Source organism: Panthera uncia, chromosome A2, assembly GCF_023721935.1.
Source record: "Panthera uncia isolate 11264 chromosome A2, Puncia_PCG_1.0, whole genome shotgun sequence".
Taxonomy (NCBI): Eukaryota; Metazoa; Chordata; class Mammalia; order Carnivora; family Felidae; genus Panthera; species Panthera uncia.
In genome coordinates this window covers 119,996,283-120,021,430 of record NC_064816.1, presented here as the reverse complement: position 1 = coordinate 120,021,430, position 25,148 = coordinate 119,996,283, and the positions used below count along the sequence as shown (strand labels likewise).

The 25,148-nt window shown below is 42.4% G+C and overlaps 1 protein-coding gene and 1 long non-coding RNA gene across 2 annotated transcripts in view; one reads left to right on the top strand and one right to left on the bottom strand.

The window, feature by feature from the left end:
• Positions 1-1,723: 1,723 nt before the first annotated feature.
• Positions 1,724-7,424, top strand: LOC125930047 (uncharacterized). Its single transcript, XR_007460051.1, has 2 exons — positions 1,724-1,898; positions 7,198-7,424. It is a non-coding gene; the product is annotated as an uncharacterized LOC125930047 (long non-coding RNA).
• Positions 7,425-14,256: 6,832 nt separating this feature from the next.
• The window catches only part of BMPER (BMP binding endothelial regulator), a 246,556-nt gene continuing 235,664 nt past the window's right edge, over positions 14,257-25,148 (bottom strand). The window contains exon 15 of the mRNA XM_049641682.1: positions 14,257-15,556. Coding sequence (XP_049497639.1) covers positions 15,375-15,556 — 182 coding nt within the window. The 3' untranslated portion in view covers positions 14,257-15,374. The remainder of the gene's footprint in view (positions 15,557-25,148) is intronic.

Here is a 25,148-nt window from a genome sequence, read left to right as displayed (position 1 = left end):
CAAATGGACTTTTTAATTCGTGGCTCTGCCATTTATTAGCTACATATATTTGGGTGGGTCATTCCACCTCTCTAGCCCTCAATGTGCTTATCTGCCAGTGGGGAGGGCTCCCTCAGATGGATGGTGCACACGGCATGTCCCACAGAATGTTAATATCCCATTAGAGGCTTTTAGATCACAGTCCTAGGTTCACAGCCATTGAAGTAGAAGTGTTCTCTGACAAACAAAAAATGATTCATTCCTGTATATAGAATTTTCAGTTTACTCTGATAGGGACTTTGGCTTCTCTGTGATTCTCCTGGCACAGGGCTTCCAGAGAAAATACAATGGAGAGAAAGCCCGGGGCATCTAGGGATTCCTGGCTATCTGCTTTCTAAATGAATACACTTTCATCTGGTTCCATGTGGGAATTTTGTCCTCCTATGATCTATGTCAGTATTTAAATACATTTCTGTTTTAAACAACCTCAGACCTGTGGGAGCTTGTTCTAAAAGAAGTGTGATAAACTCCCCCATATCATATATATATATATATATATATATATACAGTTAAAAAAATCAAACATCTCGCCTGCCAGGGATTTATCTCTTGAAAATGACAATAGGCTGCCTCAGACTTTAAAACATCTAATTTGTAAGTGATCTATTTTTATAAAGGGCAGAGAAGGGGTGGTGGTGGGGAGGTATACAATCTCATTAAAATTCTCACGACAATTTAATGAGGATGGATTGTCTTCATTTTACAGTCGATGAAACAGGGGTTCAGAAAGATTAAGCAACTTTTTCAAGGTCACACTGCATGTTAATAAGGAACCTGGAATATGAAGCTAGCTTTCCCTAACTGCAAATCCCATGCTCTTGGTGCTGGCTATAGGAACGCCACTGATGCCACTGGAAATACATAGGGGTGCTTTGAGTAGGAGAAAGAAAACAAAATGAAAAATGAGTCTTCCAAGTTCTAGAGATAGAAAAAGGATGGGCACAGCTAAGCAATGACAACAAAAACATAAGAGATGAGAACCTGAGGACAATCTCACAGGGAAGGCACACGGGTCATCTGGTATTCCCTGCCACCTCTACCCCCAAGCCCTCTGTGTGACGCAATGCACCTTGTACCGTCTCAGGAATGAAACATACAAATAGCTGTGGGAATAGCATTCTGGGAAAAGGAAACAGCAAGTGCAAAAGCCCGGAACTGGAAACCTGTCCAGCATTTGGAGACAGTAGAGAGGTCTATGGAGAGCAGAATTTCTGGAGCAGGACTAGAGGGGGAAAGGATAAGATAAGATGGGAAAGGGAGCAGTGAGCCAAAACATACAGGTTTTTGTAGATCCTAGGAAGGATTTGGGGTTTTATTCCAGCTGAGATGAGTAGCTGCTGGGTTTTGAAAGGAAACAAGCAATACTCTGATAGAGCTTTTAAAGGTTTACTCTGGCTGCTGCTCTCGGGGTGCATTGGGTGATGGGTGGGGGTGGGGAGAAGGGAAGCAAGGGTAGGAGAGGGAGCACCATCAGCAAACTCTTAAAATAATAAGAGAGGTTGACAGTATGGACCAGGGCAGGAGCTGTGCGATGGGGAGAGATGGTCAGATTTGGGATGTATTTTAAAAGTAGGGTTGACAGAAGTTACTGATGAGTGAAATATGAGATACAGAGAGTGTGGAGTCAAGGACGGCTCCAAGCTATTGTTCCTTCTCAGAACCTTTCCACCTGCTTTTTTGTTCCAGCAGTTGCTATGGCAACTAACTGCAGTGGGCGTAGCCCAGCAGCACCTTGGCCTCACTGCACTTTGCATCTCCTGCCCTTTCTGCCCCAGACATTCGGGCACCTGTGGAAGCCTGGAAGATCCAGGAAGTCCACACCACAAGGGCAACTTTTGGCCAGTGGTGATTTGGAACAGGTGGGTAATATGCACCCTCCTTAGAGAGAATCCACTGAAAGTAAGCCCCCAGGAGCCCACAGCAGTAACCAGCTCAGCCGTACTCCCTTGGACAGGATTTCCCTCTTTCCTTGTGACTCTTCCCAGTCCTTTACTATTGTTCCCTGGGTTCCCTTTCCAAAATAAAACTCCTCCAAGTAAGCCCTTGCCTGAGGCTTTGCGACTAGAAGCATCCTCCATTTACTGAATCGTAGGGAACTGAAAGGAGAATTTAGAGAGAAGAACGAGTATAAAGAGTTTAGCTTTAGTTTGAGATGCCCGTTAGACTTACAAGTGGAGGTGGTGAGGAGGCAGCTGGCTGGCTTGAGCCTGGGATTGAGAACACAGTGTGCAGAAGAGACGAGGCTACTTGTTTGCAGTGGTCCTGTGTCGGGTGTAATGCCCCATGTTCACGGACTCCCCGCTATGACGAGTCTCCATCTCTCACTGTTCCCAAGGTGGGTGACTCTGTTCCTGGCCCTGAAGGGCAGCTGAAGAAGACAACGAAGTGGGGCTCTGTGGAAGGAGCAGACAGTGGCGTGTCCTGTCTTGTGATGACAGCTCCCCATGCTCTCTTAGGTCTAGCTCCAGCAGATACTGTGTCCTCACAGCAGATGAGCAGTCACATTAGAATGAAAGCTTGTCGGAAAAAGTCAGTGCAGCCGCCTCTGCAGAGGGACCTTGTCTGATGGGATTCTCTTCCCTCCATTAAGATCCCCCCTGAGCTTTCAGGGAAGGAGAAGACCAAGTGAGATGAGGGACAGTGGGAGGTGGTGGAGAGAATGATCATCTGTGTTCCCTGGAGCACCTCTGACAGCCTGGCCCCGGTCCCCAGCCTGAGTCTGGCTTGCACAGACACTGCAGAGACAGGACTTGGCTTTTGTTTCACTTCCATTTAATTTGCCCAAATGAAAACTGCAATTACTGAGCAGTTATACATTCCCATGTGCTTCAGGGATGCTGTCCCTGACACATTTGCCACCCCCATTTGGAAAATTCACCCATAAAGGCATCACACTTGCTTGCATAGTGTGTGGAAATCTGCAATGTCATCCTTTGTGCAGGGGATAAAAATTTACCCCAGGGTACCAATTTTAATAAGGTTTAATTAGACCAATTTGTAGTAAGCTGAGGTTTCCACTTTGTAATTTGACAAGCAGCTTGAGCTGCTTCACTACATTTTTATGTTCAGGAATTTCTGGATCTCAAACAAAAGGTCGAATGGAACATAAAATTCTATCTGAAAGACTCCTAAAGGAGTAGTGAACTTCTGTCATCGTGTGTGTGTGTGTGTGTGGGGGGGTGTTTTAGAATGTCTTTACTGATGATTAAATAGTGATCTTGGGTAGCCATGGAGTCGATCCCATCAATGAGGTCCAGGAGGGCAAATAAAACTGGTCCTCCTCTTGTGAAGACCTTGCTACTAGCTCATGGCCCTCTTTCCAACAGAGTACGTGAAAGGCTTTGCAGTCTCCAATACGGCCCAGAAATAATCACTCAAATTTACTTGGAGTTGGCTCAAGAGATCAGCCATCTTTCCTAGGGACGGCAAATAACTTTTATATATTATTCTTGGATCAGAAAACTGATTGAACTACGTTATCTTTACGATCTGCAACAAAATTGTGTTTACTGAGTTGTACTGTGATGCCATATCCCTGGAATTTCATCCAGGATCCTTAGAAGGAAAAATTTTGCAAAATTCACTCATATTGCTGTAGGGAAATAATTGAGGCCACTGTTCATCAGAAGGAGGATGCGGGTCAGGACACAAAAATGGAGCAAATGGAATAATTCTTTCTTCGATGAATGTTTGACATCAGAATTTATAGATGTTCTGCATAAAAACGGAAGGAATGCTCCACAACCGAAATAAGTTTCAAAAAGGTCTCTAAGGCAAACAAAGCCAGTCCTCTATGGAGATAGTGTCTACACTGCATCTACACTGCTGGGGGCAACAGAATGTTCTGCTCTCTAAATATCTTCCCTTCTGATCTGATATAGCACCTTAAATGCCTACATTAGAAATAGACTACTGCTTAAAGATGTTAAATGCCAGAGGACTGAAGATAAGGAAAATGGAAATATGGTACCTAATACTGATAATGGGTAAGGCCTCAGAGCAGCTTAAATATATTTTCAAAAAATTGATTCCTGAGGGAACAGAACCAGGCCAGCTACATTTTTTAAAGTTTATTTTATTTTGAGAGAGAGAGAAAGACAGAGAGAGAGAGAGAAAATGAGCAGGGGTGGGGCAAAGACAGGGAGAGAGAGAATCTCAAGCAGGCTCCACACTGGCAGCACAGAGCCCAATGTGAGGCTCGAACCCACGAAACCCAAATCATGACCTGAGCCCAAACCAAGAGTCAGGCACTCAACTGACTGAGCCAGCCCAGGTGACCCTAGGTCAGCTACATTTTAAAAAAGTGCCAGGAAGGTATTGGAACATAAGATGCTGCCAGGAGGGCAGGCCAGTTTGGAATGGCGATCAGGGAGAAGGAGAGGGAAGCACGGGAAAACTCCATTTAGGGAGAGGAGGAGAGAAGTAAGATAAAGGGACAAAACTGAAAGTTGAGAGGAAGGAGCTCCTGTAGAAGGGAAGGGGACACAAGTCAATAGTGACGAGATAGTTTATTTGCATTCCTGGTAAAACCTCTCTGGAAGCCACACTGTTATCTGCTTCTTCCCAAGGAAGAATTGCCATTGGCCCTGCATGCTCTAGTCCAGCTTCTGGGACTTTGGCCGGAAACGCTGAGATCCCATGATCTGTGAGGGAAAACTTTCCTCTCTACCAGGGAAGAAGCATGAGCAGAAAGCAGGAGGCCAGTTCTACAGGCTCAGGGGACATCTGGCAGGAACGCCTTCCCAGACATGTACACACCTGTGCCCATGACCTATGGTGGCTTACCTGGGGCACCTGCTCACACCCAGGGTCCAAGCACCAGGTAGGCCCAGGCCTACAAAATCCCTGCCATCCAGCCAGCATATGCCATCAGAAGGGCCAGGCCCTCTTACCCCTTTTTGCTCCTACCCCTAACAGCTTAGCCATCTAGATGACAGATCACAGCTTTGAAGGAGCTCAGTGGAGGTTTTAGACATGGGGACTCTGTTTGCCTGTGTCATAAAAGGCACATTCCCAGAGGTAATGTGGGTCAGGCTATGCAGTTCATAGGATGAGAATCTCAAAACTGGATTTTATTTCCTTCCATTTGTCTGAAGGCAACATTGATTAGGCTACCCCTGCATGGTTCCTGCATGCTGCAGCCCTTCTTGGGCTGTGCTGCAGAAAGGTACACATACACGGTTGTATCTGTTGCATGTTTGCAGTTTGCCTCACAGCCTCACCCTGTCTCCTACTGGTCTTCCCTCCCAGGAGAAAGGATTGATCACTTGTACTTGGAAGAGCAGAAACAAATGAAGTCACATGCGTTAGTGATGAAAAGAGAATAAACGCTGTTATAGGAGAAAAATAATATGCGTATACATTATTTAGACAGATATTTCCATACATTTGCTGTCACAAAACAGACGTCCCAATGAACTAGTCATATGAACAGTAAATCATGGAACCAATTTCAAGGAAAACAAGTTTTACTTTGGAAAATTGCATTCAGAATGTATGCACTTGAAATCAACTAAATATGAAAATTTTAACGTTCAATAAATTATACTGGGTAGAACTTGAATCCATTGAAATATAAAATTCCCAAAATTTGAAAACAATTTTTATTTTACCCAAGTTATTTTAGCGCAAAATATTAAAATGTGTATACCATATTGCTCCTTGATATTTTTCCCCTCAGAGTAAAACTGAAGGAAATAAATAGCAAATTTAGAGAATCATCACGGAAAAAGCCTTCCCTCCCTTGCTGCCGTCTCTATTCCCAAACAGAAGGGTGAAGCCGATGGATCCACTCCAATCCTCAGGAACAGTTAGACACAGCAAACACCTCCCAGCTCCGCTGGACATTCTGGTTCCTCTGGGATGCTCCTCTGGCCGCTATCTTTATCTCCTTTAACCAAAGCAACCCTACCAATCTGTGACCTGAGCCAACGACAGAGCAAAGAAGGGCAAGACATTCATGCCATAAATGATGGGGGATCTCAACAGGCAAACCAAAACTGGTTTAGAGTCTAAATTCACCTGCCAGCACCTTTGAACGGGATGGCCTAATGTATTAACAGACCACTGGGAGGATTCTCCCCCATGCATCTCAGGGAATCACAAAATTAGCATAGCCGTGTGGATCCATCATGGAAATGAAATCGCTCAGGCTGGGCTGCTCTATGAAAACAGATATTCCCAGAATGTCGTCACAGGAAACAGAGTGGAGAATGCTTTTCAGCATGATCAAGCAGCCTGTCCTACGTCCTCCCTGAGGTTTTCGGGCTGGATAGGAGTGGCAGATGCTATGGATAAGCCTGCCTTTTAATCTTCTCTTTCTTCCCACTGCAATTTCTTATCACAGCCAGTTAGTTCCGAGAACAAGTTAAGTGAGCAAGCAAGTTCCGTAGACTGAGTGCCCCTAGTCTGGCTGTTTCCAGGAGGGCAGTGGGAATCTGTACTGAGAATCCTTTGAACCGCCTTCTTCCAGAAGTGTGCAGGTGATCCAGCAGGAACACCTCACATCACAGGCTCCCAAAGCAGCCTGCACAGTGCAGGAAGGGATCTGGCCAAGCTTCCTGCTGCCTTCCTCGCCCCTTCATGCCTGCTTAAGCACCCGAGCCAGAAGGAGCTGTTCAGGATCCAATTCTTTAAATTACATGTCGGAACATGGTGAAAATGGCAATATAACAAATGGTATTTACACTCCCGGAGCCAAAGTGAAACTTTTTCATCACCACAAACATTTCCTAAAGCCCAAAATTTCACCGCTCAAAGAACCCCTCAGAAGAATTACTTAGTAAGCCAAATTCCAGTTGGAGGAAGCAGAGAAGTTTATGTCAGCTTTTAAGGCATAAGCTGGATTATGACATAACGTGGCTAAAACATGACAAGATCGTTCCAACCAGAACTCTAGGCGAGCTATGTTTTCCAGGCCTTTTACCCGTAGGTGTGACCAGACTTGCTGACACTAGGACTGTGACACTGGACCCTAAGCATCCTCTGTTCCTACCGTCAGCCAGCTCAGTAGAAGCCGTGGTTACTGCTTGGACCAGGTCTATAAAAGCAAGCAGTGCCTAGAGGGTCTGAAAGGCCCTCCTCACTATACAGTTCAACATGGAAGGTCAGATAGAACGGTCTCATTAGAAGCCTCTTCCCTCTTCTTTCCCTTTCTAGATGCTCAGAAGACACATCAAGGAAACTCAAACACACCTAGGTACAGGAAGCAAAGAGGGCTTATAACAAAATGCCAACATTTCCTCAGTCTCTGCTCGTGCTCACCCCACCAGAAATCAAAGGAAGCTTGCAAAGTCTCTCAGAGCGTGTGAGCTACACCGGCACAGCTCAGAAGAGTTCTGTGAATTTGTTGAACCCCGGCAGGACCGAAAACCTGGTGTTCTCTGTACTCCCAGGCTGCCTGCTTATTTTTTTCCTTATCTGCGCCATGACTTGTGCCTTAAACTTCCAGACCACACCATCCCTGCCAACACACACACACACACACACACACACGTGTGCACACATGCACTTTTTTGCATTCAGCCTAGGAAGGAATAAGTAGAGCCTAATTAGCCTAGCAATGCTTATTTGAGAAGTCACTTTCTCTAGCAAAACTTCCTTGACCTATACCCAAGCAGAAAACCCCAAATTGGGCTTTCCGAGGTTCCACGGCCAACTCTGTGCTCCCCTGGTTTACCACAAGTCACAGGTTCTAGACTGTAACTGTCTTAAGGACCATGTCTGCATCTGAATGCTCAGGATGTCTGTGGAAGTAAAGAAAACATTTTTTTTTACAATAGAAACTTCCATAAACCTGCCCCCTGCCAGTGTTCCTTACGTGACACACTAGCATAGTCACCGCCCATCACTCAAGCCAGGAACTTGCCTAACTGCCATTCAGTCTGTGACACAGTTCTCTGCTTTTTCCTTCCTACCTCCGAGTTTTGGGGGTCTTTCACCTTTCACCTGGACTATCTCAGGGACCTCCCATCTGCTCTTTCCACTGCAAATCCCACCTCATTTCACCCGCTGAGACAAAGCTGTAGTCACGGAAGTGCCAGCTGCAAACAGCTCTGAATTTTTACCCCAACTTTTAAAAAATATTCATTTATTTATGTTGAGAAGGAGAGAGAGAGAGAGAGAGCAGGAGAGGGGAAGAGAGAGAGAGGGAGAGGGAGAATCTGAAGCAGGCTCTGTGCTGTCAGCACAGAGCCCGATGAGGGGCTCTATCTCACAAAGCATGAGATAAGGACCTGAGCCAAAACCAAGAGTCAGACGCTTAACCGACTGAGCCACCCAGGCGCCCCAGGCAAATGTTGTTTTCTGACTGCATTACGGCATAAAACATTTTGGGAATGGCTGCCCCATAAATAAAGCTCAGACTTCTTGGCATGTGTAGGAGGCCCTCCCTTCATGGTGCTTTACCTTTCTCTTCACACCACACTTCTTACAGCACAGCCTCAATGCTTTGCCTTCCCTGTACCTGGAACATGTTTCTCACTTTGCTTAGCCAGGCCCACTCTGAATTCCCCTTTAAGGCTCAAGTTTGTGTATAGATTTCCCAACCTCCTCCCCCACAGTGATGTTTTCGTAGCTGACTTTCTCAAAATTAATCTGAAAGGGAACCATAGTGAAAAATGGATCTCATGCAAATGTTTGTCATTCGATTGGTTTAGTGAAGCCCAATATAGCGACATGGCTCTAAAGCCCAAAAGGTCCCCTTAGAGGACTGAACGTCTGGATTATGAACGCAGGGTCAGCATAATCACCAGTATTGGTTTCTTCTCCTTTTTTGCTCATTCTTGGCTGTTTGAACATTCTCAATTTTCAGAATTAAAATCCTGGTTTCTGAAAAGATTTTCACTTCAGGATTTAGAACCGGAGACGATCTTTGCTTGTTCCTGAGGGTTATGTTTGCAAGAGATAGCTAATTAAGATATCTTGGCACCTGTCCCCTAAGGCATTCTCTTTCTCCCAAGAGCTTTTCAGCTCACATCTTTAGCGTTTGTTAGATCCATATGGATGTGAGTGACAAAGAGCAGTCAGTGAACAGAAACTCAACAAGGAATGATTCCACACAGAGCTGTTGCAACCGTGAGGCTTGGCCTGATTTTGTTTATGTAAGAAAAATTTACTGACTACCTACCAGGTTATTTTTCTTAATTAGAGTAATGTATTCGTGGTGTTTTTGCACCATTATTCTCTAAATCTTTTATATGTCTGAAACATTTCATAACAAGAAAAAGTTTTCCCGTCAAAATGGTTTATCCATGTTCAACGAAAGCTGGGGAAGAGTCGACCACTGGGTTCTTCTCATTTCATTAGGAGATGCCCTTTACAAGCTGGTGGACAGGTGCTCAGGAAATACTCAACAGGTTAATGGGGGGAGACCTTCCACCTGAAGAGTTGACGATTCTCAACGTACCACCTTTTTAACGAATAATCGCTACTGTCAATGTCAAAGATTCATTTTTCTTTCCAGCTCAAAACTTTTAGTTCAGGGTCTTGAAACATTCCTATTTTCACAGGGAGTGAGGAAAGGACTTCCTTTTACTAAGCACCAACTACATGTAATTGGACTCATAATTGTGCCTGTTCTTCATCAAGGGCATTGTCCCTCATCAAATTCAATATTCATAGCTAATAGCATCATTAAAATAGGGATTCTATGTATGTAGGCAGGGTGATACTAACCCATCTTTTAATTTTATATATGCCATGGAACCAACATGAATAGCTAGTTTAGGTATATACATTGAAGAGCGAAATACAACATTTTCATTTCAAAGTCTCTAACTCCATAGGAGTTAGCCTTTGAGAACCCATTGAAAGTACCCCATGTAAATAAGGTGGGGCTACTATCACCAAAGCGCTTGGTTAATCTCCATTATCATCAGCCGTTAGACAAAACCAATGCTCATCTATAGCCCATGGCCAAAACCAGAACATGGCAAACGGACCATTCAGCTCATTTCCCCATGCCCCCCATCAGACAGCTGCCTGCTTGAATTAGTAGGCCTGAATAACCCTCTGTCCTTTCCACCTTCTCTTTTTTCTAGGATTAGGAATGGAAAAAATGTACAAAGGTTAAACTAGTCATGGATAAAGTACATCACACACACTTGTAATGATGCCACCCAAACTGACAGAGTTGGTCCATGAAGAAGAGTCTTTATCTTATTTACCATAGTTAGGTGTAATTTAAAATGCTGGGATAGAGGCTATTAAGCATTACTGGACAAAGCCACTCAGTTTTTGGATGAATCATGAACAGTAACCATTCCCAATTTTCCCTTCTGCATCCTCTTTTACGGAGGGAAAACTCAGAGCGAACTGGAAAGGAATTTAAAGATGATCTAAAAGAATTAAAGATAATCTAAAAAGGAACCAACCAGGAGAGGTCAACTGATTTGCCCCACACCTCCATTCAGTACAGGGGGAAAATACATAAGATTATAAATGTAAAAGTTTTGCAAACTCGAAGTATCTCAGATGTCTCTGCAAGTAGACATCCAGAGGCAGGATGCCTAGGTGTCCTGATTCTTAACCCTGCCTATATGCTACCCAGCCTCTGTGTGACAGATAAGCAAAAGTGTGGCCCCAAGTGCTTAAACAGTGTGGACAAGTTCAGAAACTATATTTGGAAACCAAGTCCCTTAAAAAAACTCCCTTTCCAAGTGCAGCTCTAAAGCAATGACCTGGATACCTTGGGTCCCAGATATTAAGATGTTTAGGACCCATGGAAAACAGTAATAACCACATTCTCTGGTGGTTCCAGAGAACACATTCCCAGCCAGTCAATATTATACTCTGTACTTATTCAGTTTACTCGAACAACTAAAGATGTCCCAGTAAAAAATCCAAATTAATATTTTAGCTGTCATGTATATAGGTAAAAGGAACACAAATGTTGTAACAGGCAATGGCAATATGCTGATTGTAAAAAATTTGGGGGTTTCTGGGGAGGAGCCAAGATGGCAGAACAGCATGGAAGTTTTTTGTGTGTCTCGTGTCCATGAGACACAGCCAGACCAACACTAAACATCCTACACACCTAGAAAACTGGTTGGAGGATTAACACGACAATCTGCACAACCTGAACCACAGAATTCAGCAGGTACCATGGTGTGGAGAAGTGAACTTGGGGAGAGAAGCCAGCGGCAGGCAGGGAGCCGCTTTTGCAGGTGGAGAGAGGACGGAGACTGGGGTTGGGGGGAGGGAAGATTACGGCAAAAGCACCCCTCCCCAAAAGCAGCTGGAGAAAAAGTGGAAAATTGGAAATAGCCACAGGGACTAAACTAAAAAGGGAGAAAGGAGAAAGGAGAGGGTTTAAATTCCGTTAAGACTATAAACAAGGGGAGCGCAAAGTCTGCAACTCCGCAGCTCAATACCTGGCAGTGCTCTGGTGGGAAGGGCGAATCCCCAGGAACAGACTGGAGTCCGGGAGGGTCTCAGGCCACACGGGGAAAAGCGGCTCCACTGCTGGAAGGGCATTTGGTAGAGACTGTTGAAGCCACCTGGTCCCAGCAGACCCCAGAAGGCGGCCACAGTCGCTGGTGCTGGGGCAAGGTTGTTAAGGGTGAAGCCTGGTGCCAGATGTGTGGTGTGATTTTCCGTAAACGCTGCTGCTACACTGTCTCGCAAACTTTTTCTGGGGCGGGCTGGCACCTGGCCACAGTCTCGGGGCACCGGCAGCAGCAGGGTCCAGTGGGCATTCCTGGGTGTAGCCAATATTCGGCCATTGCTCAGTGAGACCCTCCCGTAGAGGGGCGGAATGGGTCAAAGCCGTAGTCCTTTGGAAGTAAGGGGCCTGGGAAACAGCCACATCTGAGATGAAACTCGGGAGAGAGGTACTGGGGCCTGGTCACAGAGAGTGAAAAAGCGGGGGGTGGACGAGAGCTGAAGACAGAGGACGGGTACACGATTGCTGATCCCGGAGAACAGACTGGGTAGCTGGGTGGCGCCATTTTCACCGTTCCCGCGCATGCGCATATGCACCTACGAGTGCCGCAACAATCCACCCCAGTAGGCTAGCAGCGCCATCTAGTGGAAAGCGGAGCTGTTACACTGAGCCCCGCCCAACTGGGCCAACTTTGCTCTTCAAGAACACAAGTCTCACTGCCGGCTTAATTTATGGACTCTAAAGGGCTACATACTCTGACTTCTAGGGGAAAACGAAGCAATTTCAGTCCTACTTCAATCTGTTAGCAGGTTCATCTATTCAATTTTCTTTCTTTTTTTTTCTTTTTTCTTTTTCTCTTTTACAATTCTTTTTCTTGAATACAGAAAGAGAAAAATTTATTTTTATTTTCAATTTTTATTAAAAATATTTTTCTTTAATTTTTATTACTATATTTTTTACTTTTGTGTAAATTTTTCAAATTCTACTTTACTTCCATCATTTTATTTTAGTCTACTACGGTGTATTCACCTTTTCAAATTTTCAAACAGTTTCCCTTTTTTTCTTTTTCTTTTTGTCTCTTTTTTGTTTCTTTTCTTTTTCTTGAATGCAGAAAGAGAAAAACTTCATTTTTACCTTCAATTTCTATTAAAATATTTTTATTTATTTTTTATTACTATATTTTTTGGTTTTATGTAAATTTCTTCAAATTCTATTTTACTTCCATCGTTTTATTTTAGTCTACTACAGTGCATTCACTTTTTCACATTTTGAAACGATTTCTTTTTTCTTGTTTTTTTCTTTTTTATCTTTTTTCTCTTTTTCGTTTATTTTCTTAAATACAGAAAAAGAAAAAAACATATTTTTAATTTTTATTAAAAATATTTTTCTTTATTTTTTTCTACTATATTCTTTTCTTTACTTTTGTGTATATTTTTCAAATTCTATTTTACCCCCATCATCTCATTTTAGTCTACTTCAGTGTGTTCATTTTTTCAAATTCTCAAATGATTTCCTCCCCCCCACTTTTTTTCTCTAATCTGTCAAACCACTTTCAATACCCAGACCAAAACACACATAGGATCTAGCATCATCTATTCGATTTGTGTCTGTGTTTCATTTTTCATTTTAATATTTTCATTTTAATTTATTTTAATTTCAATTTTTCTACCTCATTAATTCCTTTTTCCCTTCAAAATGACAAAACGAAGGAATTCACCCCAAAACAAAGAGCACGAAGAAATGACAGCCAGGGATTTAACCAACACAGATGCGAGCAAGATGTCTGAACCAGAATTTAGAATCACGATAATAAGGATACTAGCTGGAGTCGAAAATAGATTAGAATCCCTTTCTGCAGAGATAAAAGAAGTAAAAAATAGCCAGAATGAAATTAAAAATGCTAGAACTGAGTTGCAATCATGGATGGACACAGCGGTGGCAAGGATGGACGAGGCAGAACAGAGAATCAGCGATATAGAGGACAAACTTATAGAGAATACCGAAGCAGAAAAAAAGAGGGAGATTAAGGCAAAAGAGCATGATTTAAGAATTAGAGAAATCAGTGACTCATTAAAAAGGAACAATATCAGAATCATAGGGGTCCTGGAAGAGGAAGAGAGAGAAATAGGGGTAGAAGGGTTATGTGAGCAAATCATAGCAGAAAACTTTTCTAACCTGGGGAAAGACACAGACATCAAAATCCAGGAAGCACAGAGGACCCCCATTAGATTCAACCAAAACCGACCATCAACAAGGCATATCATAGTCAAATTCACAAAATACTCAGGCAAGGAGAGAATCATGAAAGCAGCAAGGGAAAAAAAGTCGCTAACCTACAAGAGAAGACATATCAGGCTTGCAGCAGACCTATCCACAAAAATTTGCCAGGCCAGAAAGGAGTGGCAGGATATATCCAGTGTGCTGAATCAGAAAAATATGCAGCCAAGAATTCTTTATTCAGCAAGGCTGTCATTCAAAATAGAAGGAGAGATAAAAAGTTTCCCAGACAAACAAAAATTAAAGGAGTTTGTGACCACTAAACCAGCCCTGCAAGAAATTTTAAGGGGGACTTTCTGAGGGGAGAAAAGATGAAATATATACATAAAAAAAATTGGGGGGTTTCCTATTGTCTATTATATCTAAATAAAGATGTTAAAAATTGGCCAATTTGAAGTTGATATAGCTTACTTATAAAATATAACACAGCACATCTTGAAAGAGAAAATGCATTGTTTTAAATATTGAGCCCTTTATTGACTACACTGTGGAACATAGTATCTTGAAATGAAACATTAGTGGGTTTTGTTTTGTTGACATTTTCATTTATTCAACTGAAAAAAAAAGTCAGGAAATTCATCTGATGACCAGTAGTAAACTACCTGTAAATTAGAGCAAATACAGAGACCAGTCTTTGTTTGGACTGATATTCAATCAACTGGTCAGAAAAGGCTTTCTTTTTGTAGAATCATGATGTATTAACAGTCACCAAATAGCACTGGGCTAGGAATTTCTAGAAATAATTAATGATTTTCATTTTACACATGGAATAGTCATAAAACATAGATGGCTTACATCAACTCATATTGGCCCATCCTTAATTGCTCTAAGATTCAGACAAATGGCTATTCTTTCATATGTTGTGCAAAACTTTCCCTAAATATCTGCTCATGCTCAATAAAACTGACATGTCACCCAAACATTCTTTAATCTCACTGCGACATATAAATGGACACATCCATCATACACACATGTATAATTAGGTGACTCAAGGAATATGCAAAGATGGCAAGAAACCATTCAATTCTTTGGTTATGCTCTACTGACAAATATATATTTCTTGGCAACTAGCCAATCGGTTTTGGAAATAATATTGGACCATGACCCAATAAAGTCTAACAACCTATCCCTTGCTTTACATGCATCATTAGGTCCTGTCACCAATCACCAGTCATCTCCCTAGGGCATACACTCCTTTCTTTGGAAGCATGAAATGCCCCTAGATAACTCTGCCCTTCTCCAGAGAAACACATTTTCCACTCAACTGCAAGTCTTGATTCAAAGCTAAAATTAATGCAGGCAGGCAATTTAGGTCTCTTAGAAAACTTCTTAGAAATGACAAATGTATGTGATGTTAAAGCCATCCAATATGTCTGCATGCTGCCTTATTAAATTACAAACACCTGGCTTATTTATACAATGTATCCAATGGCTTACAGATTAGGATCCTAGAAATAATACATGTCTTATAGCAAAAAATATACATATAATAATCCACCTATAGTTTATATAAATGATGAAATGTTTCTGAATATATCTATATATCTATATATGTACACATATATACTCTGTGTGTATTTGAAGAATCAGCACACAAATACCACAGTCCTTCATTGGCTCTTCCACTTCAGTGTCAAAGACACCGGATTTCAAAGTCTTAGGAGCAGAACAAAGGTCACCGCTGAGGACAAAGAACTGGCTTGATGCACCTTCCCTTGTGAAGGACCAGGTTGGCGGGACAGTGGCAACCTGCGATGCACGGCTTATTGCATGGACCGATCTCATTCCAGTTGTCACAGGTCTTGGCACATCCCGGGCCACAGGTATCATACACAGCTCCATGCTTACACTGGGTGGCTGAGAAAAGGAGACATGGGTGAGACGTGGAGAAAGAGCCACGTAGATTCAACCTCGGCCCAATGCCATTCTGCAGGCTCATGTCACCCACTGCACTGGCTCGTCCAAATAGCAAACATCCAACGTTCCTCAAACACTCTGGGAATCACCTGCCCTTGAAAAAACAACATCAAAGATCCACCTTCTGGGCTAGTGATCTTCAAAGTAAAATAAAATGGAAAGCTTTTTATTCCCAGGGAAGACAAACTACCCATTAGTGACGCTACCGGGAAGTCTATGAGGTTATTTGGTTATTGAGAACAGTATGAAAAATCAACTCCAAATTGTGCTTAGAGCTATCAAGTTGTGATAAATAGGAATATTTTGTGCAGCCCCATCAATATTCAAATACACAGAATTACACATACAGGAAAAAAAAAAAAACCTACCAAGCTTACTGGAAATACACGACATATTTTAATCATAGTGATCAATTTGAGGCAAATTAAAGCAAGAGTGGGGTAAAACCAAATAGGGAAAAATGAGACGAGTGACTGGAGAGAGGGAAGTAGGTGGCTGTCTGGCCACAGAGAATACAAAAATGACGAGCTAGCCAAATCATAACCAATTTGCCATCTTTGTTTGCTTAGAGCTAGAATGATTCTGACAATATTCTAAGAGTTCCTGAAAACTCATGAATAGATTTGTCAGGAAAACAAACATTCTGGGAGTTGTATGACATACAAATTTTCCCATCTGAGTTATTTCCAGTGACAAAGAGGCCACCCTTTATCCTCATGAGTAGGAATGTTGACACGTGTAGGGATTTAGAAGAGGGACTTTCCAAGAATACCAATAACAATCTAACCTTCATTTGAAGTTGCTCCAAACAAATTTAATAACAATGGAAGAGTATCAGTTTAAACACCTCTATTATAGCTTATGCAGCTTGCAAAATAATACCTTGCAAAGATTGTAAAGAATGTAATTGTAAAACTGAAAAATAGGACTGGTTTTCAAGCAAGTGGGCCTTATATCGAATCTTTCAAATTATATAGAGTTATCACAGAACATTCATGTTTGACCATATCTAACTTACAATAAGGCTCCTCAAATACCCATTACACTAGTTAAACACAAATGAGAAAAGGGGTGCTGTGAAAAGAGTAGTCAATTATCACTCACAAGTTCTTCCATATTATTAAAAAACTGAACTGTATGAAACACAGAATTTTGAGAGACATCTGAGTCAAACCTACTTTATAATACTTGGCTCTATAATTATCATTTTTCTGTATAGATTTTAATTTCCATATTAAGCTTTGGCATTTCTATCCCTGTCCTAGTTGCCTAAGCTGTTAAATAAACTAAACTAACTGTTACCAACCACCTGTTTTGAACAAAGCCACTGTATACGATGCTTTCTTGTTAGAGATACACGACATGATATACCAATAGAGGGATGGGTTACGGGAAGCTATTGCCAGCCAATTATATTGAAACATCAAATGTAGTCTTATTGGTTCTATGCCTGACTTACTTTCCCCTTTTTGAGGTGTTTTCTCAAAGGTAACTTCCTATCCAAAACAGTAGCCTCACATTCTCGATTCCTTTTCCATATTTTTCTTCTTTATACATATCACTACCATTTCTATCATTTGTAACATGTTTATTCTGTCTTCCCTCACTAGAATATACACTCCTTCAGGGCAGAGTTTTCATTGAGTCTCCCACTGCATCTCTAGCTCCTAAAGGACATTAGGTATGGAAGCCAGCAATACATACTTGCTGAAAAAAAACAAATGAGCTATGAAACAGATCTAACTACACCAGAGAGCGGATTGGACACTTTCCATTTGCCCCTCTAGACCTACTCTCTTTCTTTCTTGAACCTGCTCTACGTCTGTGCTCTGTGTTGATCTCTAGGGATGATTTCAACTGGCTCACTTTTGAATGGTGAACACTAGTTGGCAATTGGAGGAAAGGAGAAGAGTGAGGTCCAGTTGCTTATTTCCTTAGCCCTCTCCTTCTGGCATCACTGTGGGCCACTGCACCCCTCAAACAAATGCCACTGTTCCTAGTGAGTAGTTTTCATACTCTACAGAGCTCTCTCTGTCCCCACTTTCTGACAGTCAACCCCTCCCTTGCTTCCTTAGGCCCAGGAATGATAACAGCCTCTCTGTTATGACACAGGGTATGATATAATAAAAAATAAATATTTAGTCTTTGTCCCCGGTTCCTGGCACATAGCTCCTAAAGTCCATGGACTCTCTAGAGTATTAAGCATCTATTGTATGCTAATGACATGACTGGTGGCTAGGGGACCCTAGATAGCTTCAGGATGCGACTGGTCACCAGAAAGACCAAGGCATGATTAGAGGGTTGGCACTTTCAGCCCCACCGCCCAATCTCCAGGAAGGGGAGAAGGGGCGGATGTTGAGTTAATCACCAGTGGCCAACGATTTCATCAATCGTGCCTGCATAATGAAACCCTTATAAAAACTCCTAAATGACTAACAACAAGGTTCAGAAAACTTCAGAGCTGAAGAACATATCAGAGTACTGGGAGGGTGGTGTACTTACTCCCCTGGGACCGAAACTCCTATGTCAGGACCCTTCTGTCCCTTGTTGTATGCACTTCTTCATCTATTCAATGGTATCCTTTATAATAAACCAGTAATAGTAAACAAAGTGTTTTCCAGAGGTTAGTGAAATAGTCTAGAAAATTGTTAAGTCTAAAAGGGAAGGGGGATAGTAAGAACACCTCCCTCCCCCTGCTTTGCAGCCAAGGCACGCAGAAGTGAGGTTAACCTGAGGACCCACTACTTGCAACTGGCATCTGAAGCGAGGGCAGTCGTGTGACACTGAGCCCTTAAGCCTGTGCAGCCTTGTGCTAATTCTGTGTAGTGTCAGAATTGAATTGAATTGCAGGGCATCCAGTTGGTCTCTGAAACTTTGGAGAATTGGTTGATATGAGAAAAAAGCCCCACACATCTGGTATCAAAATATTTTGAGAAAGAACAGTTCATTTCCAGGGCCCTGGGCTTTTCTTTGTTATTTTCCTACATCCTACTTAATCCTTTATAAGACATCCATCTATTAAACTTACTTCAATTAGTAAGTTTGAGTGTGCCATTTTTTTTCTGCCTGGATCCCAAATGATACAGTAGATAAGCAAAAACTTAGTATTACTCATTAATGCTACATTCCCTAACATCACCTCTATAGTGTAACTGTATTAAGTTGCTTCGGCTTTTCATAATTTAATCATATTTCTTAGGCTACCAGGAACTGCCTGTAGCAAAGTCAGTCCTGAGACCTAAGCTCTGCCTTGATCTAGAGCCATCACCTAGCTTGGTGAATGTTACTACATCCACCCCAACTTCCCCTGTTCTAGACACTCCCCAACCTTTTCTCCCACCTCTCTTATCTGGGTGAGCTGTCCCTTGACTGTATTCACAGAGCACCCGCTGCCCACCTCCATTTCTGCGTTTGCAGCATGAGATTATAATCCTCTCTCCAGCTTAATCTATGCTACGAGAGGGAAAGGCTATTTTGTTTCTCTATTTTCGGCAATAGTGTGGTGTTTAACATGTAGTAGGTACTTAGAGGACCTGCATCGATATATGGATGAGTGAGTGGGTAGATCAACATAACTATTCCTTTAAATCTTGCTTGCTTTTTGGATAATCTTTTGGCTTTTGATAGATCCCTTCAAAGTTGTTGTTGTTGTTGTTGTTGTTGTTTTGTTTTTTGCTTTTCAGTGGCTAACAGAATACCCTATACATTGTATATGCCTAATAATTTGGAAACATCCTAGCTGAATACCATATTCACACACAACTATATCCGAGTGTTGTTATGTTTCCATGGACCAATGGTGTTCAAAATTGAAAATCAGTTTCATCAGGGAACTTCCCGATACCTGACAACCCCCTTAAAAAACCTAGCCCAGGTTATTTTAATACGCAGTCAGAATTGAGAACTAATCCTATAAACAACCCTCACATTCATACTTCAGTGACAGTAGAGACTCATGTCTTTTTAGCAAATGAGAAGGCAACTATTTCCAAAGGGGAGGTAAGTGCACAATGGAAGATCCTACTGTTTCCCATCATCTTGCACCTAAAACCCTACTGGAGCCCATCCTCAGCCTCAGAGTGCCCACCCTTCCTCATCAATGATTTTAGGTCATCTGCACAAGCACCCTTAACTCATCTCCCCACTGCCCCTGCTCCACATCTGCACCCATCCTTGATTGGCCATTCCTGTTTTCTGACCCATCTCCTCCAGGAACTTGCTCTATTCTTTGTCCTTCTCATTGAACATTAATCTCTGTTGGCTTTGCTTCCAAATATTACCAACATTTTCAGATCAACACTAATCTTTGACAAAAAAAAAAGATTTCTTATCAGACTTACTTTCTTCTTCCTTTTACCTCCAAACTTCATAAAAGACTTCAGTCATTATATCCAATTCCTCTGCAATTAATCAACATGGGTGATCTGTCTTTCTTTCTCACCTACCACTTTACTGAAGCAGTTCCCACCAACATTTTCAGTCATGACTATATCCACCAGCATCCCCACTCTCCTATAACCTCTCCACAAAATATTTGGCCTTATTGTCTACTTTATCTTTGGACATTGAATTCTCCAGGCTCTTCTGCTAACACTTGGAGAACACCTCTCTCTTGGGCTTCTTTGCCTACTCCCCTGGCATTACAAGTTCCAATGACCTCCAAGACTCTTCCCCTTACCTTGTCTTGTCTTCTCTCTCTCTATCAGTTACTACAGTTTCATCTCTAATTTCTAGTTCTGATTCTCTTCCCAATCTATCTTATCATTTTCCAAGTCTTAATTCAAATGGCACCTCCTCCAAGTAGCTTCCTGGATCTCCCCCAGAATGTCCTTCCTCCCTCTGCACCCCACAGCACTTTTCACATTACAGTTATTTATTTGTTTTAATCCCCCATCTCCAGGGCAGCTGAAGTTCTTAATCAGAGAAGCTTATAGGAGTCCCCTGAGGATCTTTTAAAAGATATTTCTCAGCCCCATTCCCTGAAGACTTTTGCTCTCATTCTGCATTGGGGCCCAAGTAGCTGTAGATTTTTAAATTCCAGGGGTCACTAGGACAATCATCCCCGGTGGAAGAGGGTAACCTGCCAAGGCCCAGGCTCCTGTGGGCAGAGTCCCTTCTACCATGACCCAAAGTTCTGGCACAGGGCCAAGCACACAGGAGCAGCTTATTAAATGTTAGTGCCTGTTGGAGGATGACTTAATCTTAATGATGCTCCATCCATCATCTCATTTCCCAGTGTGGATTACATTTGGCTGGCCTTGAGTTCATTTTCCACTCAGCTGCTTCCAGAAAGCCTCTTTGAACTCACTTCACCCTCCAGATACTTTGTTTCCCTTGAAACCGTGCAAAGATCACTTGCAGTAAGAAAACTTGATAGAATTTCCTCTTTCCTACCGATGTTCTTTCCTTTCCCCACATTCTCTCATAGACACAAGCTCTCCCATGTCTCATCCTCTCTCTGACCTCTCAATTCTTCCTTCTGGCTCTACCACTTAACTTCCTGATGCTCTGCTGTGACATTTCACCTTTGGCCAACTGAACACTGATTATTTCTCTCACGATCTACAGGGAGAAATTAGAACGTAGAAAATGCAGAACCACTAGGGGGAAAAAAGGTCTTTTCTCGTTGAACAAACACCATTGCCATTTCCATTTCAATTAATAAACATCTCCTGCGTATCTGCCACGTGGCTGGCATTCTCTTAGGCCAAGGAATCAAATATGAATCAGGTATCATCTCTGACCTCCCATTACAAGAGCCTGGGTTTACCACCGAACAGGTAAAGGTGGCCCATAAACAGATTAAAAAAAAAAATTTTTTTAATGTTTATTTATTTTTGAGACAGAGAAAGACAGAGCATGAATGGGGGAGGGTCAGAGAGAGGGAGACACAGAATCTGAAGCAGGCTCCAGGCTCTGAGCTGTCAGCACAGAGCCCGATGCAGGGCTCGAACTCACGGACTGTGAGATCATGACCTGAGCCGAAGTCGGATGCCCAACCAACTGAGCCACCCAGGCACCCCTAAACAGATTCTTAATAAAATGCAAGAGGCACTATATCAGATCATGAGAGCAAAGTACCATGGAGGAGTAAGAGAGAGACATCAACTTGAGGTTAAGGGGATGTCAGCATCTAGGAAGACCTCAGAGAACAGAGCCCACTTAGGTCTTAAAAGGTGAGTAGCAGCTGTCAGACAGACTGTGGTGGGAAGAGCTCCCCAGGCAGAGAGAGGGCAAGTGTGGGATGCGGGCAACAATAAACTGCCTGGCTCCATCAGGGGAAGGGGGTCTCAATTTGGTAGGTGGGAGCACGGAATTTGAGGAGGGAGAGATGGGGAGACAAAGGCAGACAAGTAGGCAGGGGCTGTGAATCTAGGCAAGGGGGAGTCTTGGAAGGGTTTTAGTTAAGGGATGCCATGATTAGATTTGCCTGCAAATTGATCATCAAATGTTATATGATCCTAGAAAGTGAATACTGACTCCGACCCTGTTTGACTCTTCTGTGAATTCAATGTTTTTTTCCATATATATAAAAGACAAAAGATATATTATTTTCAATCGATTAAGCATCTGGCTCTGGATTTCAGCTCAGGTCATGCTCTCGCAGTTGGTGGGTTTGAGCCCCATGTCAGGAGTACTAACAGTGTGGTCTGCTTGGGATTCTCTCTCTCCTCTTTCTGCCCCCTCCCTCTCTTTCTAAAAACAAATAAATAAACTTAAAAAAAATAAAAAGATAAAAATAAAACCTAACTGTGACCAATTTGAACATATGCATTTAAATAAGGATTCATCTGGTTAAATAATTTAAAAAAGAAAAACCAGCCAACTACCAAAGTGATTAGGGTTGGCATGCATTTGTTCTCTAGGGGACACACAAGCAGACACTGTGTAATGTGTACAAGCAGCATTATGTGTTACTTCATGTGGTAACTCAGAAAAGCGCTGGGTGTTAGCTTTATCAATAAATTCAATAAGCACGGCTCTGTGCCCTCTGGAACCCTGCTGCCTCCATATCCCCTACTGAGTGTTGAAGATCCCCGTACTGACTTTATCTCCTAATCCTTTACAGGAGGCACCCAGTTGGCCAAGGAGAAGCTCACTGTGTATAATTAAAGCCGTTGCTACAGCAAAGGGCTAGAAGCACCTGGAATTTATAGAGACAAACAGAGGAAAACCTGCTCATAGAACCCAGCAGGCTATCTGATGTGCTATAGAAAGACACACGCCACTTCGAGTATCCCAGATGCTTTTCCACTTATAAAATGCATTACTGAAAATGCACTGACAATTAGTGTGGGCTACAGGGAGGTGTCAGGAAATCTGCCGAGAATGGCCAAGTAAGATGTGAGGGCAAGAGCATAACAAAGTTACGGTCAGAGACTACCAACTGGCAACTATCAGTGATAAGGCACAAATGAATAGGAATCGGAAAGACCTACATAACAAATATTTGAGTTAAATTAGTTGATGCTTATGTAAATACGCAAATAAATATATACTCATATTTGACTATATTTTTCCACAGTGCTCTTGCTGGTCTGTTTTCATAATGATTAACTACAGAGGCTGTGAGGCAAATTTACCTGGGTTTCATTCCCAACCTACTCATTTTCTAGCTCTGTGGCTTGCAGCAAATCACTTAAATATTCCAAGCCTCAATGTCCTTATCCGTAAAGTGTGGGTAATAGAATGCTACCGTATAGATTATAATGCAGAATTAACAACATAAAATGTCATAAAAGTGCTAGTGTAGTCCTTGGGGCAAAGGAAGTGCTTAGAAAATGGTGAATGTTAATATAAACGGTCATTATTAAACTTTTATTCTAGACCTTTACGATGGTCCTTTGCATAGCATATTATATTCAGTAATTCACATGCTAAGCTTGAGCTCCATCAGTCCTTTTTGCCACACGCAGTGGGCATACGCTTTGTGCTAGTAGTCATGATAGTGCTAAAATCCGGGCTACATTTGGAAATGTCACTTGCTCATTCAGAGTTTCTTGCCTGGCTGGCTTCTTATTGGTTCAACCTCCAAGCTTTTTACTCTGGAAAATTTCTCTTCTCTGTATTAAGTGCCCTTACGTGCTGTCATAAGTCGAAAAGATCTGGAAGCTAAAAATAAGTAAAGGGTACTCTTATAGTCTTCAATATTCCAGATCAATTGGAAATGAATCCACTGAAAGATGCTGCATGTCTCCGTAAATTTATTTTTCATGTGCCAACTGTCAACCTGTGCAAGTTCATTGTGTGTGTGTGTGTGTGTGTGTGTGTGTGTGTGTGTAAAGGTTCCCCTGCAACTGCACAGAGTTATACTTCACTCAGATGGCTCCATTAATTTTAAGTGGTAAATGAAATCTTTCCAGAGCCATATTCCTCGTCCATTAGAAAAGTAATTTTAGCTCCTGAGATTTGGTCCCTGAAATCAAGGGGAATGCGTAGTCCTCAAATGGTGCACTCAGATGGTGCTAAGTATAGCTGTGGGCTGGGAAGAGAGGACTCCTATATTCTGTATCTAATATAAGCCTTACCACAGCACCACCACAGCTAATGAAGTTTATAAGTTTCTGCAGAGCCCTAAATTACAGCAGGATGGATGGATGGGACGTGGCTCCGTATATCTTAGTCTTTTTCTGATAGATTCAAGGGAAGGAGGACTCAAAGGAGAGAAAGGGAGCTAGGAATATTCAAGGTGTACTAAAAGGACCTGGTCCCACAAAAACATCACTTTTACTATGCTACCCCACACTGATGCATTAGGTGAGAGGTAAGCCATTCCATCTTACTTTTTAGGAGCCTCAACCACACCATGTTATTGAGATAGGGAACCTGAAGGACTCCATAAAAATCTATTTTTTGCTCCCTTTCCTTCTTCTATTCTTGCTAGGACCTGCACCCCTGTCCTGCACATGCCTTACTTTATGTCCTCCTTGTAAGGGATGAGGAGTTAATGATTTCTTTGGAATCTTTCAACACAATAGATAATACCTAAGGAATGATAGGGTGAAGCCATCATGTTCATATTCCAGATCACTGGCATTAGACATCTTGAGGATGCCAAGGTCCCCTGGCTTCAGGGGATACATGACTTATGATGGACATCAGGACACTGTCCTTGTTCTGACCAGTTCCTGTATGCCCAAGAGGACATGTGCAGCAGACCACAATCATCAGTAAAAACTCCAGACCCCTAGCAAAGATGAGATTCATCTTCTACTTCCTTTCTGAGTCTCCCGGATGCTCTGTCTGTATCTGTTGTCTCTGTATCTTCAATAAACTCTGCTCTCACTTTCTGCTGGCTTGAGTTTGCTTTCCATCCTGTGTGAAGCCAAGGACCTTCTTGGCTGGCCCTGCAGGACCCCCCTCTGCATCCTCGGACCCAGTCCACCAGGATCACCGTGAGTTATTTTTATCAAATCAATACTCCTTTCAGAAGGGCAACATTGATAGACATTCTTGCTGTAGAAAGTGAACTCAGATACAAAGACTGGACTTGGGTTTGCAGAGAAGAGAGCAAATTCCAAAACGGAAGTTA